General features: G+C 47.0%; 5 protein-coding genes across 5 annotated transcripts; all 5 read right to left on the minus strand.

Moving 5' to 3' along the window:
* Positions 1-162: 162 nt before the first annotated feature.
* I303_107038 (uncharacterized protein) lies at positions 163-702 on the minus strand (the record flags this gene model as incomplete). The annotated part of the gene is made up of 2 exons (XM_018409721.1): positions 163-326; positions 504-702. 2 exons carry the CDS (start codon positions 700-702, stop codon positions 163-165), a joined length of 363 nt encoding a protein of 120 aa, XP_018260724.1.
* Positions 703-4,225: 3,523 nt separating this feature from the next.
* I303_107039 (uncharacterized protein) lies at positions 4,226-5,152 on the minus strand (the record flags this gene model as incomplete). The annotated part of the gene is made up of 1 exon (XM_018409722.1): positions 4,226-5,152. The coding sequence occupies one exon, from the start codon at positions 5,150-5,152 to the stop codon at positions 4,226-4,228; it is 927 nt and encodes a 308-aa protein (XP_018260725.1).
* Positions 5,153-5,824: 672 nt separating this feature from the next.
* Positions 5,825-6,892, minus strand: I303_107040 (uncharacterized protein; the record flags this gene model as incomplete). Its single annotated transcript, XM_018409723.1, has 1 exon — positions 5,825-6,892. One exon carries the CDS (start codon positions 6,890-6,892, stop codon positions 5,825-5,827), a length of 1,068 nt encoding a protein of 355 aa, XP_018260726.1.
* A 1,260-nt stretch (positions 6,893-8,152) lies between these two features.
* I303_107041 (uncharacterized protein) lies at positions 8,153-9,459 on the minus strand (the record flags this gene model as incomplete). The annotated part of the gene is made up of 5 exons (XM_065969496.1): positions 8,153-8,317; positions 8,378-8,530; positions 8,619-8,835; positions 8,948-9,012; positions 9,322-9,459. The coding sequence occupies 5 exons, from the start codon at positions 9,457-9,459 to the stop codon at positions 8,153-8,155; spliced, it is 738 nt and encodes a 245-aa protein (XP_065825568.1).
* Positions 9,460-10,248: 789 nt separating this feature from the next.
* Positions 10,249-12,727, minus strand: I303_107042 (uncharacterized protein; the record flags this gene model as incomplete). Its single annotated transcript, XM_018409725.1, has 7 exons — positions 10,249-11,346; positions 11,423-11,561; positions 11,631-11,683; positions 11,840-11,966; positions 12,092-12,180; positions 12,311-12,439; positions 12,578-12,727. 7 exons carry the CDS (start codon positions 12,725-12,727, stop codon positions 10,249-10,251), a joined length of 1,785 nt encoding a protein of 594 aa, XP_018260728.1.
* Between the last annotated feature and the right edge of the window lie 1,065 nt (positions 12,728-13,792).

A 13,792-nucleotide genomic window follows, 5' to 3' on the forward strand; every position in this document is an offset into this window, starting at 1 on the left:
AGCTTTATATCATGCATGTACATTTTTTATATGTTCATGACGCGTGACCGCATAGGAGAACGGTCCATACATACCGACTGAAAGCCAACCTTCACCCGGTAGACTTTAATACTTATTGTACGTAGGAGGATTTCTGCATCACAGCGACTCGTCCTCCGAGATTTAGGCGCTCTCTTGCTTATCTTTACTCTCTTCTGTCTTGGCATCCTTCTTTCTATTGAAAAATGAGATCTCCTGACGATGCTTTCGACTATTCTTGGTAATGCAGAACCAGTAGATCCAGAATAAGATCGCTATAGCTCCAATGATAGCTACGACCATCAAGACTGTGTGATCAATCGCCAAGGGGTGGGTGATTTCGAACAAGGCAGTGATGTCATAGCGGGGGGCAAATGGGAAAAATCGAATTCAATGGGATAATACAGCACACGATCAGTCAAAGCTCCATCACAGGCATTCCGAGGTTGATACTTTGATTCTGGACAATGGAGGTATGGACTTACCGACAAAAGCAGTCGGACTGAGAGATTTCACGTAACTCTGTCCCTTCGAAGCTACAATAGACACTGCAGCGTAGTCACTTGAAGTAGTGGAGCTAGCACTTTTGTCATTGGTGGTCGAGGTGGCGGAAGCAGAAGTTTTGATGATGGAGGTGGAATCGTCGCTGCCCTGGTTTTCGTAGCTGTGTCTCGTTGTCGGCATGACTGTGCTAGACTTTTACTCTTCTTTTGCGCTTGTATTGATACGAAATACTTGCGGAAATTACAATGGAGACTTCGAAGATTTCTAGTGTTGGAAGGATGCTTGGAGGCAATGGCGGCTAGGAACTTTTTGAAATTCCAATGTCTGTTGATCAATTGATTCCGAGCTTTCCCCAGCGACTCTTAATGGGGTGGGGGTGGAGTATTTCTTTTTTAATCCTTTCCGTCTGAAGGCTTTGCGTCCCTACGTATCAAGCTGTGGTTACTGTAGTGAAGCTTCTGAGGCGATGTTTACGATTTGGTATGGTCTTTTGAGGAGCCGGTTTGTTTAGTTCGGAAAGTCTTCAAGTATCCTCACCGCTGGCATGAGCGGTTACTAGTCATCTTTTTGTCATTACAGCGAATTTTACAAGGTTCACTGATCTTTCACTTGAATTGTGAAATCCAGATCAACGCCATGGATAGCAAAGGAGGTCAAATCCCAACACGCACCTTTCGAAACGCGTATCAGTGTCCGGTAAAACCGAATTCTCACTGGATCCTTTCTTTTGAAAGCGTCAGACTAGTGTGTAAAGGAAATCGCTTTCGGGAATCGACGCAGCTAGCTCACAGGAGATAAATTGCATGCAGCTCACTGTTTATACGTGATTCCGATATGACATCATGAAGTTGTGCGATCTGACTTTTTAGCTCGCCGCTGACTTTTGTGTATGCTAGAATAGGCAGCGCAAGCAAAGGAAAGCTTCAAATTCGCATGGTCTGACCGCCACAGAGCATTCAGTCGCAGATTGCTACTAGGTCGTATAAAAAGTAAAACGGAAGACCGGCATGAATTGCGCTCGCTAACAGGACCAGCCCCACCAAGCAGTGATCTCAGCAGAGAATCAGGAGTAGCCTACATAGCATCGAGGGTGGATCACTACGCATTTGTAGCTACCCCTTGATCCGCTGTGTCCCAATAAATGATGCCACTCGCATAACAAGGACCGGTATGTGGCGCCTGTGATATTCCATCATACAAGCTCCGGTTCATCGAGTAAGATCGTCCACTAAGATTGACATTTGGAAGACCTTGTGGTCTCATATACTGCAGAACGTAGTTGGAGTACCCCGAATCAGTGACTTGCCAAGTCCTGTTGTGAGTATCATTTCCACCGTCCGAATATCGTCCGGGTTGATCGTATTGCCATTGGGCTGTACATCGGTGATATGCACCAATTGTGGAACATATGAGGCTGAGCTCAAGTTGTGTCGGTTGAAGGTGATAGTAACTTGGTCTTGGCCATAGTACAATGCTGTCGACATCTTCGGCTATGGCAGCAAATTGTAGATTGACTGAAGGCAATTGCAAAACGATGGACTGCTTTGAACAGAAGTCTTGATGTTGAGGAAATTTTTGAAGTTTCAACAATGTGCAGTATTTGTCCTAGTTCTGGACGAGTGAGGGCATGCTGATAGCCAAGGGCCATGAAACTTCCCCATGATCCGAATTTCATGAAAACCTGTAATACTGTGTTTTCTGGATCATCGCGAAGCCTTGCTTCTCAAATTTCTAATCATGCCTTCGTCAACGAACAGAAGGCGCTCGAGGCTACAGCTGGACTCAATTTATGTTACACTGCAAACCAGATTAGACTCATGTGTATTGCGTCGAGAATAAAGGAGGTGCTGGTCTAGGCTGGGCATTGTATTTTCTGTAATGAACCTTACTTTGGACATGATACTGTAATCAATCGATCGATTACTCGTGACTTTGCTTGAGCCCAAAGGGCGCGAGTACTAAGGCAGATGACGATTATACATGCGCAGAGAAGCGTAGTGACGTTACTCGACGCCCGTTCTGCTCTCAGCCTCCGTATCCTGGCTCAACGATTGATCACATTGTTCCATCCCTATGTATATGTAGTTTACGCCTCTGTCACCTCCTTTCTCTTTGTCCTACTTAGACAACAAGATCTGCCTTTGAGCTTGTAGATGTACAAAAGAAAGAGTCCAATTAAAAGGACAAGCACAGTCGAAACCCCTATTCCGACTGTCGGGACGACAATAAACAGAAGACCGTCAGTACATTCGTTGTTCTCCGTGTCAGTGGTGAGAAGCCTCAGGCTAGTCGAGCGAGCGAAGCGGCTCACCATACAAACCTATCTTCGATCCATCCGAGTCACCTGCATTACTATTCTGTTGGGCTGTCATCAGGACGATCGGGTCGCTTGCGCTGTCGGTTTTAGGTTTTTATATCGAGAGAAAGATGTCGGACACAGCTGCAGCTACGTATCCCGTACACAGGGGGGGACTGGTCCTTTTTTTTTTCCTTCAGAATGAGGTCCGTTTAGATTGATGTTCTGTTCTGTCGAGGTTCCCTGGCAATTGGCTCGTTGAGAATCACAGTACAAGATCCGCGATCAGATGTTCCGCTTTGTTTAAACTTTATACAATTTCATCTGGTGAGCCTTAGATAGTGCTTGACAAGAGTAGCAGTTCCTTTCGCTTCGCTTCCTTTGGCAGCTCGGGACCTGCGCAATGGTCAATCTCTCCTTGGTCTTTTGGTTGCTTCATGTTGACTGTTTGAACTCTCACACCACAAGACAGCAATAGAAGATCATTAATATGTTTCGTATGATGTTGTTATGGCAAGCCGATTGGTCGGAAATTATTTTGTTTTTTTTTGAGCCTGAGCCGTGATTTTTTTTTATTTTACATGAATTATCTGGTGTAAATTACAAATTTCTGGTAATGCCCCAGCCAGCCTATTACAAGAGCATTACCCCATTTTGTATTTAACGCGCAAATCGCTACTACAAGTCATCCATCACCTTTGAAGACTTGAGAGATGCATGCATATAATGCTGAAAGATGCACCTTTCTATCCATGCCATCCATGCATGCATAAGTCACTTGACTAGCTGACAACAAGGTGGCGGTTGTTTATTAGGAATCATTACAAACACTTTGTATGTATAGTCCGGCCTATTACAGAATACTGCCTAATGTCAGGGGTACTTCCCGAACACCTTCAGGGGCTTCCGCACAACTACAAATTGGTTTGTAATTGCAAACCGGCGTTTGTAATGCTTATTACCCGGAATTTGTAAGTACTCACTCCTTGAAAACAGAAAAAAAGCGCGACTCAGCTTGAAAAAAAATAAAAACAATTTCCGACCAAACGGCCACCCATATGTTGTGGGTTTCAGATATTACAACCCCACTAGCAATGATGCTCCAAATACAACAAAAACTCGTCAGCTCTAGTGTCCAGACACCGAGTGTTTTTCCACTCACGAGAGCACACAAGACGCGATGAAAAAGGTGTGGGTTGCCATACCTCGCTGAAATATGCTAAATTTCAGCATGGGACCCCGACCCTATAACTGACATCATTTGTTATGTGCCACAAGAGAAATATACTGCATGCGGGTCATACATTCGAGTCGAACTTATGGCTGTATTGCCATCGACAGATGGTGAATCACTGATAGAGAACCTGACAGACTAAGGAGCTTATGTATGTGCAACAAATATGTGCATCACCTGAAAGAGGCACAATTGTAGTTGGTCTTCTCGCCGACCCTTTCGCGCAACGTGATCTTACCTGTAGCGCTCTGGCCTTTGCCAAGATTGAAATGCCGGTCCATCGGAGTATGAACAGTGATGTTGTATCCATCTCTAAAGGCATCGTCATCGTTATCTGTCTTGTGACCAGTGAAATTCTCGGCACGATCGCCCACGAGCATCGCGGAGTCCGGAGTGAACTCGCGATTTACATATTCCATCGCCGTTTTGAATCTTCTTCCAACTAAACCACTTTGCAGTGTCGCCAAAACACCAGTCTGATCACATGGGACTTCGAATGGTGACACCGCATGTGAGGCGTCAGATACACCTGTACAGACGAAAATCCGGTCGTTTCGTTTCCTAGGGTCGGCGTATCCGTCATAATACAGAGTGACTATAGCTGAGCCTTCCTGGACCCCCCTCGTAGGTCGTGGCTCGTACACAGCCTGTAAAGGACTGTGCGCCGGCATCGTCAATTGGACCGATGGCGTATGCTGAACAGTATCAGGCGCTGTATGTGTCAAGCCCACCAAGAATAATGGGACTTCGACCATCTGTGACCAATCTTTGTACTTGTACGATGCCGCTTCATCGAGTCTTTCAGCGGATCCTTGGTCGCAGTACACCTCAAGGTCAGTATCTGATCTTGAGACTGGCTGAAGAGCGTAGATTGGTCGATATTTATCGCTTCCGCTCTGATACTCTAGCCGAATGGGTCCCGAACATAGGTGGCTTCGGATTTGAGGTGACACAGACTGATTCTCGAAAGTTGGGTTGGCGAAGTCGAATGACAACACGTTGAAATCACCTGGCTGACTACCCTCACTCAAGCAACATCTGACTGTGAGCTTGGTCTTGGTTGGCGTGAGGGATCGGATGGTGTCCATGAGCGAATACATGATGCCTGACAGACTGCTGTCGGCTATGAATGCGGAAAATGGCTAGTGGGGAGTCGTCCAAACGAATTAATCATCTACCTGATGTTGCATTAGACTGAAGTGGTTCAAGGTACAGTCGTTGAATGGTGTTATAGCCGCCTTCGAAGAGGCTCATTCGATCTTCTTAGACAAGACAAAAGACGCACATGATCACGACACTCCACCGCGAGATGACGTCGCTTTCGTTCGAGGGTGAATGGAACGGCTCAAAACGACAGACATGACAGCTACGACATCACTCTGGAATGAGTCCCGATGGGTCTGCAAATGCACACTTGTCATACGTCCTCGAAAGGAAGAGTGGGACAGCATGTAAGGAAGGTCATAGATATTTGACTTGACGATTCCGTCATAGATGTCCATTGATGCCGAAGGAAGCTGTAGTCTAGTGTAGTACTGCCACACATGCTAAACATCAAGCATGCATCTCTTCGATATGATACCTACAAAGCAGAACTCTCACCGGCACAACCTGCGAGATACGAGACACAAGCCATTGAGTCATTGCAGAAGGCGGCGCTGGTCAGATCTCATTTGTATCTCTGACTTCTAATTCACTCCAACTTGTACTATGATAGAGGCCATTGCTGGATGTACTATAACGTCGTGCGAAGCGAAAAATGGGTAGACGCTTTAGAGGTCACTATGAGTATCAGTAACCTGAGTTTGATTCTTAGGCTCCCAATGAACGTTTCCCTTGATAATCTTACCCACATTCTGGTAGGCGATCTGGTCTTTGAGGGATTGGCCTACCCAGAAATCGTAGAGATGCATCTGGTTGTACTTCTCATTGTCCGATGGAGACCCGTGTCCAAGGTTCTTTGTCAAAGGATAAAACTCTTCGCCTTGTACAGTCATTTCAGGTCGATGATCGCACCACCAACCTCCGGTGAATTCTTTATTGAAAAAACTCTGAATTCGGGACGTGGCTGATGATGTCTGTAAATCCGAAACTCCCCCAGTTCCCTCCGCTCCGGAACTCTGGGTACTGTCAGGGCTTACAGTGACGGCCTTGACGACGAGGAACCGATCCTTTGGATCCAAAGGTCGATCCCTTATAGTGACTCGATCATGCTCAATGCTGGAATGGCATTTAATCTGATTGATTCCTCCTAAATCCAAATAAACATCCACCGGCCCGCTTTCGAGATCGGTATCTAGCTTAATTGGATCGGTATTGAGAGTTCGTCTCGAGATCGAACCTTCCACAGTGAACGGTTCTCCATCTTTGACGGCATGGGTCGTCCCCTCGGTAGCAGTGGACTTGTAAGTCTGGATCGCCTCTCGAAACTTCGAGTCATTGCTGAACTCGTATCCCGGAATAAGGAGTCCATTGCCCTCTTCATCCTGATCAGGCGATGAGGGTACTGACCATTCAACCAAATTGCCGCCCCCGAAGGGAATTGCGAGGTTCTTACCTATGATACTCGCGGGAAATCCATCGGTATTATATTCCGCGCGATCATCGTATTGATGAGTGCTGCCCTCAAAGCCCAGTACCTTGAATCTGATGATGAATGGAGGACGCTCCGTTCCGGGAGCGCCACCGAGAGTGGACAGGTCACTTTGCAGTCTGGGACATCTGGACAGTGTCCATGTACCGCTGCATTGTGTGAAGCCGGGTACGAAGCGGCCATTTTGCTTAATAATGGTGCTGATTGCCTTGTCTTGGGAGGTGTTATCGACGGTTGATGGGTTCATGTCTGCGTTGTATTGTATTGTTTGGTGTTTATATATGTCGGACACGGTACGGTATACACCGAAAAGTGTAGGCGTTACGAGTGGCGAGAGAGGTAAACGTATACGGTATGTAGTACGGACGCTTTTATACGTTATCGAGTCTTAGATCATACTGGCCTTCGAGATCCGCAAAAGGTGCGTGTGGAGACGAGGAGTTCCAATGTCATCCGATGTCATCGGGCTCTCAAAGTGTTTTTGTTTTGCATGTCCGGCCTAGTCCAGACCCGCCTATGCCTTCTCGACAACAACGCATTTGGACATTCTGGACTGACTTTGAGATGACAGACCATATGCCGACATGGCCGGAGAACTTTTACCTCGAATCCTCCCAAGGCGAGAAAATGCTTTCCGACCTTTGTCAGTCGTGGAGCTACGAAAGAAGCAGGGCAAAACGCTACAAAGGTGACCGACTCCCTGTCCAGAATCGGCTAGGCCTTCAGCCCTTGAGCCCGAGGCTGGACAAAGCATTTAATGGGGACGGAAAAGCGAAAGGTTACATGACGCTGTACAGGTCAGCACGGCTATAGCCTTCTAATGAGAGACAGTCCTAACTTGACCTGACTTCACTTATCAGCTCATCCGCGCTGCACTATCCCAGTGCAGTGAGTTTAGCGGAGGATCCGTATTTTCGAATCACATAACCTCCTCTCCATCGTGGACCATCGTACTAGTCAATCGCCAGAGCCTCCCACAGATGTCGTTACGTGCATGCATGTCGTTCTCTCGGGATATATATCCGTACCACACGAAGTTGATACGAAAAAGATGACAAGATCATAAAGAGAGCTTGAAAGATTGAGAATCGGAAAACAAATGACAAGAAAATCACTAATGATGATGATGATACTGAAACTAGTGATGAGTATGAAATGTCCTTTTGTCGAAAAAGTAAAATTGATCAGTCAAGAGACCGATGAATGCCGTTGACTAAATGCGAAGATTGTTTGTGGGTTATATAATGAGAAAGGCAACACCGAATTCCAAGTCACCTTGTCCAGCTAGCCCTGATTTGTATTCTCCTTCCCACTATTCTGTTTGCTGTTCGCTTTGAACTGGAATGTAAATCCACTTGAACACCTGCCTCCAGCCTCCAGCCTTCTTCTCCGCTTGATCATGTATGCTAATATGATGTCCATCTCCCCTCTTACAATGCGATGTGCGTTACTGTCTCCTCTAATGCCTTGTGTCCCACGGCCGCTGAATCTGTCCTGCCCGAGATATCTATAGCATAGCGATTAAACCCACAACCACACTCCCCGCTACTCCTGCAAGACCGACCAAATGATGCGAGTCGAGCGATAAGCGTGCTGGGGCAGAAGATCTCTTGAAGATGTCGAGTGGGGATGAGGTGAGTGAACGTTTCCTTGTGTTAGTTTGGCCAGATGCCTGAACAAAGATATCCCGGTCAGCTTTGATCATCTTGAATATCCATACTATCTGACTCACATTGACACCTGTCAATACCTGGGTTGGAAGCATGTTTGGCGGCTTAGCAACCAGGTTCATGTACGGTAATTTGGCACCGTCGAATCGGTTCAATCGTAGTTGATAGTTTCCAGTATCCGGGTCTACAATGATTCCCCAATCTGATAATGTCGTCTGAAATGGTGTATGTCAGTATGACAATTGCACAGCAGATGACCCACGGACGTATGTCGATGACGGGATTGAAGTATAGAATACTCACTGGCTCGTTGTAGTAAGTAATGATATTCGTTGTAGCAGCACAAGGGTCCTGCACTTGAACTCTTCCATCAGAGGTGAACGGCGTCAATTTGATCGATCCATCGTCCTCTAATGTATATGTGCCGTGTTGCCAGATCAGGACTGCTTGTATACATGATGGGTTGGATGCGTTGGAGTTATATCGGTATTGAGCTTCTTCGAAGAATCCCGTATTTGTGCTAAAAGGGGCATTCAGGAGTAGTTAGCCTTGTATCCGGCTACTAACGTAGATGCAGGAGCAATAGAACATCTCGTGTTTGTTCAAACAAATTTGAAGAAGACGCTACTTACAAGGAATATGACATTCCGGTATTGGTAGGGTAATCGAACTTCATCTCTGCAGGTACACAGAAGGTCTACGCGGAAGCCAAGGATCAGCTTCACATTATATGCACAATCGTCCATGTCACCCAAGTCGCTGTCCCAGTTGCGCCCTTCTCAGAGTCTCCATAACCTCGAGCCTTCATTTTGCAGACCGTGACTGACAGCGATGAAGATGAGATCCCGTCATATCGCAACCGTCAGATGATCAAGCCCACTTTCCTCCCTACATCTGCGTCACCCGCCTTTACTGCTACATCTGCGTGACTCGCCTATACTGCTGATCCCTTCCCATCGATTTTTGTTGTACATCGAGACAGACATTGGAACGAACGAATACTCACACCACCCGTCGTTACAGCCGCATTACTCGTCCATGTACCCTCCAAGTCCGTCAAGTTGTTCGCTGCTGACAGATCACCTTGCGCCCAGGCGAAAGGCAAGAGCGCTAATCCCAAAGAAAGGGTTATCGACGATAACATCCTGAGTGTTGTGGTGATTGAGTACGAGGCGTTGTGACTTTATTATTTGTTTAAGGATCGATGGATGTGTTGAAGAGATGTTAGACTGGGCTTTGAGATGAAAAGCGGGGTGTCGGTTGAAAGGAGTGTATTGAGTGAGGAGTGAGGTGCGGAAGAAGGATCAAGGGATGTTTAGCGGTGCGTGGTGATGGGTGATAGGTGATAGGTGGCGGGGTCGCGTCGATCCAGTAGACTAAATTTTTTCCACCGGTCTCCTCTCTTGAATGGTACAAGTCAGGTGGTGGATGATGATGAGACTGCGATCGTACAGTATTAGAGAGTATGTATTTGTTATCTGTTGATGATGATCATGGACTTTATCTAGGTGTTAATGATGAAAATGTTTGAGATGGTATGAAAACCCGTTGAAAGGATACAGCGTGCGGTACAGTGGGATTCAGGGTCTACGTTGTATGGTAGCAAGTAACACCGCACAGCACACAGCCTCCCTGACAACAACAACAACAACGATAATACACCAAAACTGCCAAACAACGCGACATACATTTAATCCCGTAATTCCCGCTCACCATACGCACCAATGACGAAAGTGGCGTTCCTGATCGAGGCTACTGTTCAGGCTGCCTTGACATGCCAGCGACCATGGCAACGAGGATTACATGCTTTGGGTCGTTGATCTGGATACGCATCAGGCTGGTATATGGTATGTATGTATTACAACTTGATCAACTACAAAGAACTTAGTCACTTACTATGCTTACTATACTGGCTATATACTCCGAGGAGCGATCATACTAATGTAACACCGCCCAGTATCAATCCCAATACCGCGCCAAAAGACAGTCCTACAAGCTTATCGATCGTCCCGCCTGCACCAATTGCGATCAAGTTCAAGGCTAACAACGCACTAGCTGAAGAATTTGTCCCATTACCGCTACCATTCCCAGTCGTACCATTCACTCCACCTGCTGTTCTGTTATTACTACCGCTTATACCCGCACTGACAGAGGACGAACCAGTTGGACCGGGTGCTAATCCTCCTGCTGTAGTCTTGTTTGCAGCTGATTTCGCGGTTCCGGTCGAATTTGAACCGCTCTTCCCTGTGTTTACGCTGATAGAATTTGCTGACCCTTTGGATGAAATACCTGTTTCTTTGGCTGCCGCACCAGAACCGCCAGCGACAGATGGTGTCCAAGTGGTAAAACAACATTGATCTGCCGAAGTGATGATACCCCCTTCTCCTGCTGCTGCTGCTGCTCCTTCTTCTTGTCTCTTATCGCCCCACCATCCTTGAAATACTCTCGCCTTGAGATCACCTCCACCTTGACTTTGGACTTGAGACGGAGCAGCAGTGATGGATCCCCCCTCAGCTGAGGTTGCAGTGGCGGATGATAATTTGGTGACTCCAACTTGTTCCGTCTCTCCTGCCTTGTCCGTATCATCAGAAGCAGAAGTGGAAGCGGGAGCGGAAGCGGAAATATCCTTCGACTCGCCTCCTACAGGTGTAGCCCCGGCTGATTGACTTGTCTCAGCTGATTCGGAAGAAGAGGTACTGTCGTCGCTTTCATCTGCGAAAGGGTTATCCGATCCAAATGCCGAGGAAGCTGCCGAGGAAGCTTGAGAAGGTTCACCTCCGCCCTTGGCCCCTCCTTCTCTAGGTGCGCTTGAAGAAGCTGAAGCTGAAGCTGAAGAAGGTGGATCTGCAGTACCTGTACATGGTAAACAAGTCTGTACAGGTATCCAAGTGGTCGATTCTTGTGACCCATTTTTGCTCTCCGAAGAAGCACCCTCTGAGCCGGGAGCGGCTGTGTGGCCGTTTGAGATAGATGATCCGGGCTGACAATATGATACGGCCGGTATAGATGGGGTAGGTACAGGTCCATTCCCCTAAAATGCGTCAGGTCAGTAAGAACAAGACCGTATGATATCTTCCTTATTGGGTGACACAATTGGCTGGACTTACGGGTGTGTAGGTTTGCACATCAATCACTCCCGGTGGACTCCCATCATCGCCTTCGCAATCTTGCCATACGTCGTCCCACCCCACCCCGTTGGAGGTCAAGAAGTAACATCCGAGCGAATCGTATTGTGTCGGACAATAGCTGCTCGGTCAATCATTACTTCTTATTCCGACTGGGAAGTTGAGCGAAAACAGCAGGAATTTGACTTACGCTGGATCCCCGAAACATGCTCGAACGCAGAAGGTCTCAGCGGAAATCATAGTCTATCAAAGCGACAAGCAGAAATCATCAGCCTATTCGGCTAGTCTGATCGTCTGAACAGATACCACAGAACCGGACAATACAGTATCGGCCGACACCCCTGTGTTCCTGTTCTGTTTGGGAAGAGGAGATGAAGTCAGGAAAGAGTTCACACTTACAACCCAATCTTGAGCCGGATCATCTCCTTCACTCGTAGTCAATCTCGCTCCTTCCGGCGAATGTAGGGAGGAATCGAATTGCCCTCCTGCATCGTCTTGCGATAATCCGATCTTGGTGAAGTCGCCCCTGGAGTACAACAAACAGTATAACGAAACACGAAACACGGTACGAATCATCAGTCAAGCGAATTTTCAAAATCGACCCCAGCATCGTCGCAGACGCAGGGAAGGAGAAATAGTGCACGGACTCACGATCCGCTAACTTGGACCCAAGAGGGCGTTCTCACATATGTTACGCCTCTCAAGGTTCCATCAGGTATCAACCGTGTATTGTGGCCTGACTTTTAATTGAAGTTGAAGTCAAAGTTAAATCAGATCGAAGCACATGCAAATCGCAGAGAAAGTCAGGGCGGTTCCAACAGGACAATATCGATGTGCTGCTTGTAGAGCTGGACCTGCTGACGGACTTACCTTGGAACAATAACTGACCACCCCTTCCATCGACTCACTTATCCTCTTACCCTCATTTTGACTTTGGTTTGGCAAGCCGTAGATGCAGAAATCGTCGTGAGACATTAACCATAACTCCTTAGAATCACTCTGCGAGACAAATTGGTTCACGCAGATTTCAGTCAGTTCAGATTCCCAGCTACAGTATTGCCGCGAATGCGCCCCGATTGACCGACACGAAGTGACACACATGATAGTCTTTCGTGACATGACATGGATTCAACTCACCTCATCTCCCCTTGCGAACAATGTATGATTCGTGTTATGAGTCCGAGTGTTGATAGGGTACGTTCCTGGATAAGCTTGAGGGGGAACATACTGGCTCGAGACCAGTACGCCTTGAGCCAAGGAGAGCAAGATGAGATATTTCGTTGTCATTGCTTCTGTTCTCCTCGATGGGGACCGTCTCACGGCAATATGAGAATTTCTCATGCTGGACCACTCGTCTTCCAGGACGCTTGGAGATCGTGTATTCGTGTCTCTGTTTGAAATTAGTGAAATCCAGTCGAATCGTCGGTTGGCGCTATAATGCACTACGATCCAGCTCTGTTCTCGCCGCAATGCTGTGAAGTAGACAATATATTTCAGGTTGTTCGCCTTCTTCGAATCACTTTGGTCCCCTGGGAGGATACCGGATTTCCGGCTTCTAACCCTGATCACAAGTTGCGGTACACCGTTCGAAGTGTTGAGTAACGAGTACTAAGTATCGAGTCGGAGTATTTGTATGTCAGTCTTGTCTTCGTCTTCGCTGAGTGCGTATATGCGTACATGATAAATCTTGCACGGCAAGCCAATATTATGATTATGGCGGAATGCAAGAAAAACCCTCGAGTGTTGCTGGGATCGTCTCACACTCACTTTCACTTTCACCTACATTAACACAACAAGCACAGATACACCAGACCCCTCACGCATACAGTACATACGACTGACATCCGGGCTCAGATGACAGTACAGCTCAGCACAGTACATGACAGTAGTAGAAGGAGAGACTGTACTTTTAATGCATCCTTTCATCAATCTCCCCTTGACCTCTATTGCCTGATCGATCAAACGCCTTACCCGTCACCTTCCTTCCGACTCCCCATCTCCCCCTGTCCCCTGATCCCATCTCCGTAAGACAATGCGTTGAAACTGAAACTGAAAGCGACTGAACCTGAGATTGACACTATAGACTGATACTATATAATATCCTCCTTTGAATAACATCGATCCGTTGATCAGTAAGAATAACGCATCTCTCGATTCGTTCCGTAGAGCAGTACTGTCAGGAGTAAGGATCAGAAAGGACAAAGGATATTACCTTATTAAAGGTTTGAATGTATGAATGCATCAACACGGAGGAACGGGATGATTGATTGACCGCATTCTGGTTTCAGCGTGGAGTAGGATACATGGTGACTTCGTGATCCAGCGCTCACGGTGTATTAATCAAATATAGCT

Source organism: Kwoniella dejecticola, chromosome 9 (assembly GCF_000512565.2).
Source record: "Kwoniella dejecticola CBS 10117 chromosome 9, complete sequence".
NCBI lineage: Eukaryota > Fungi > Basidiomycota > Tremellomycetes > Tremellales > Cryptococcaceae > Kwoniella > Kwoniella dejecticola.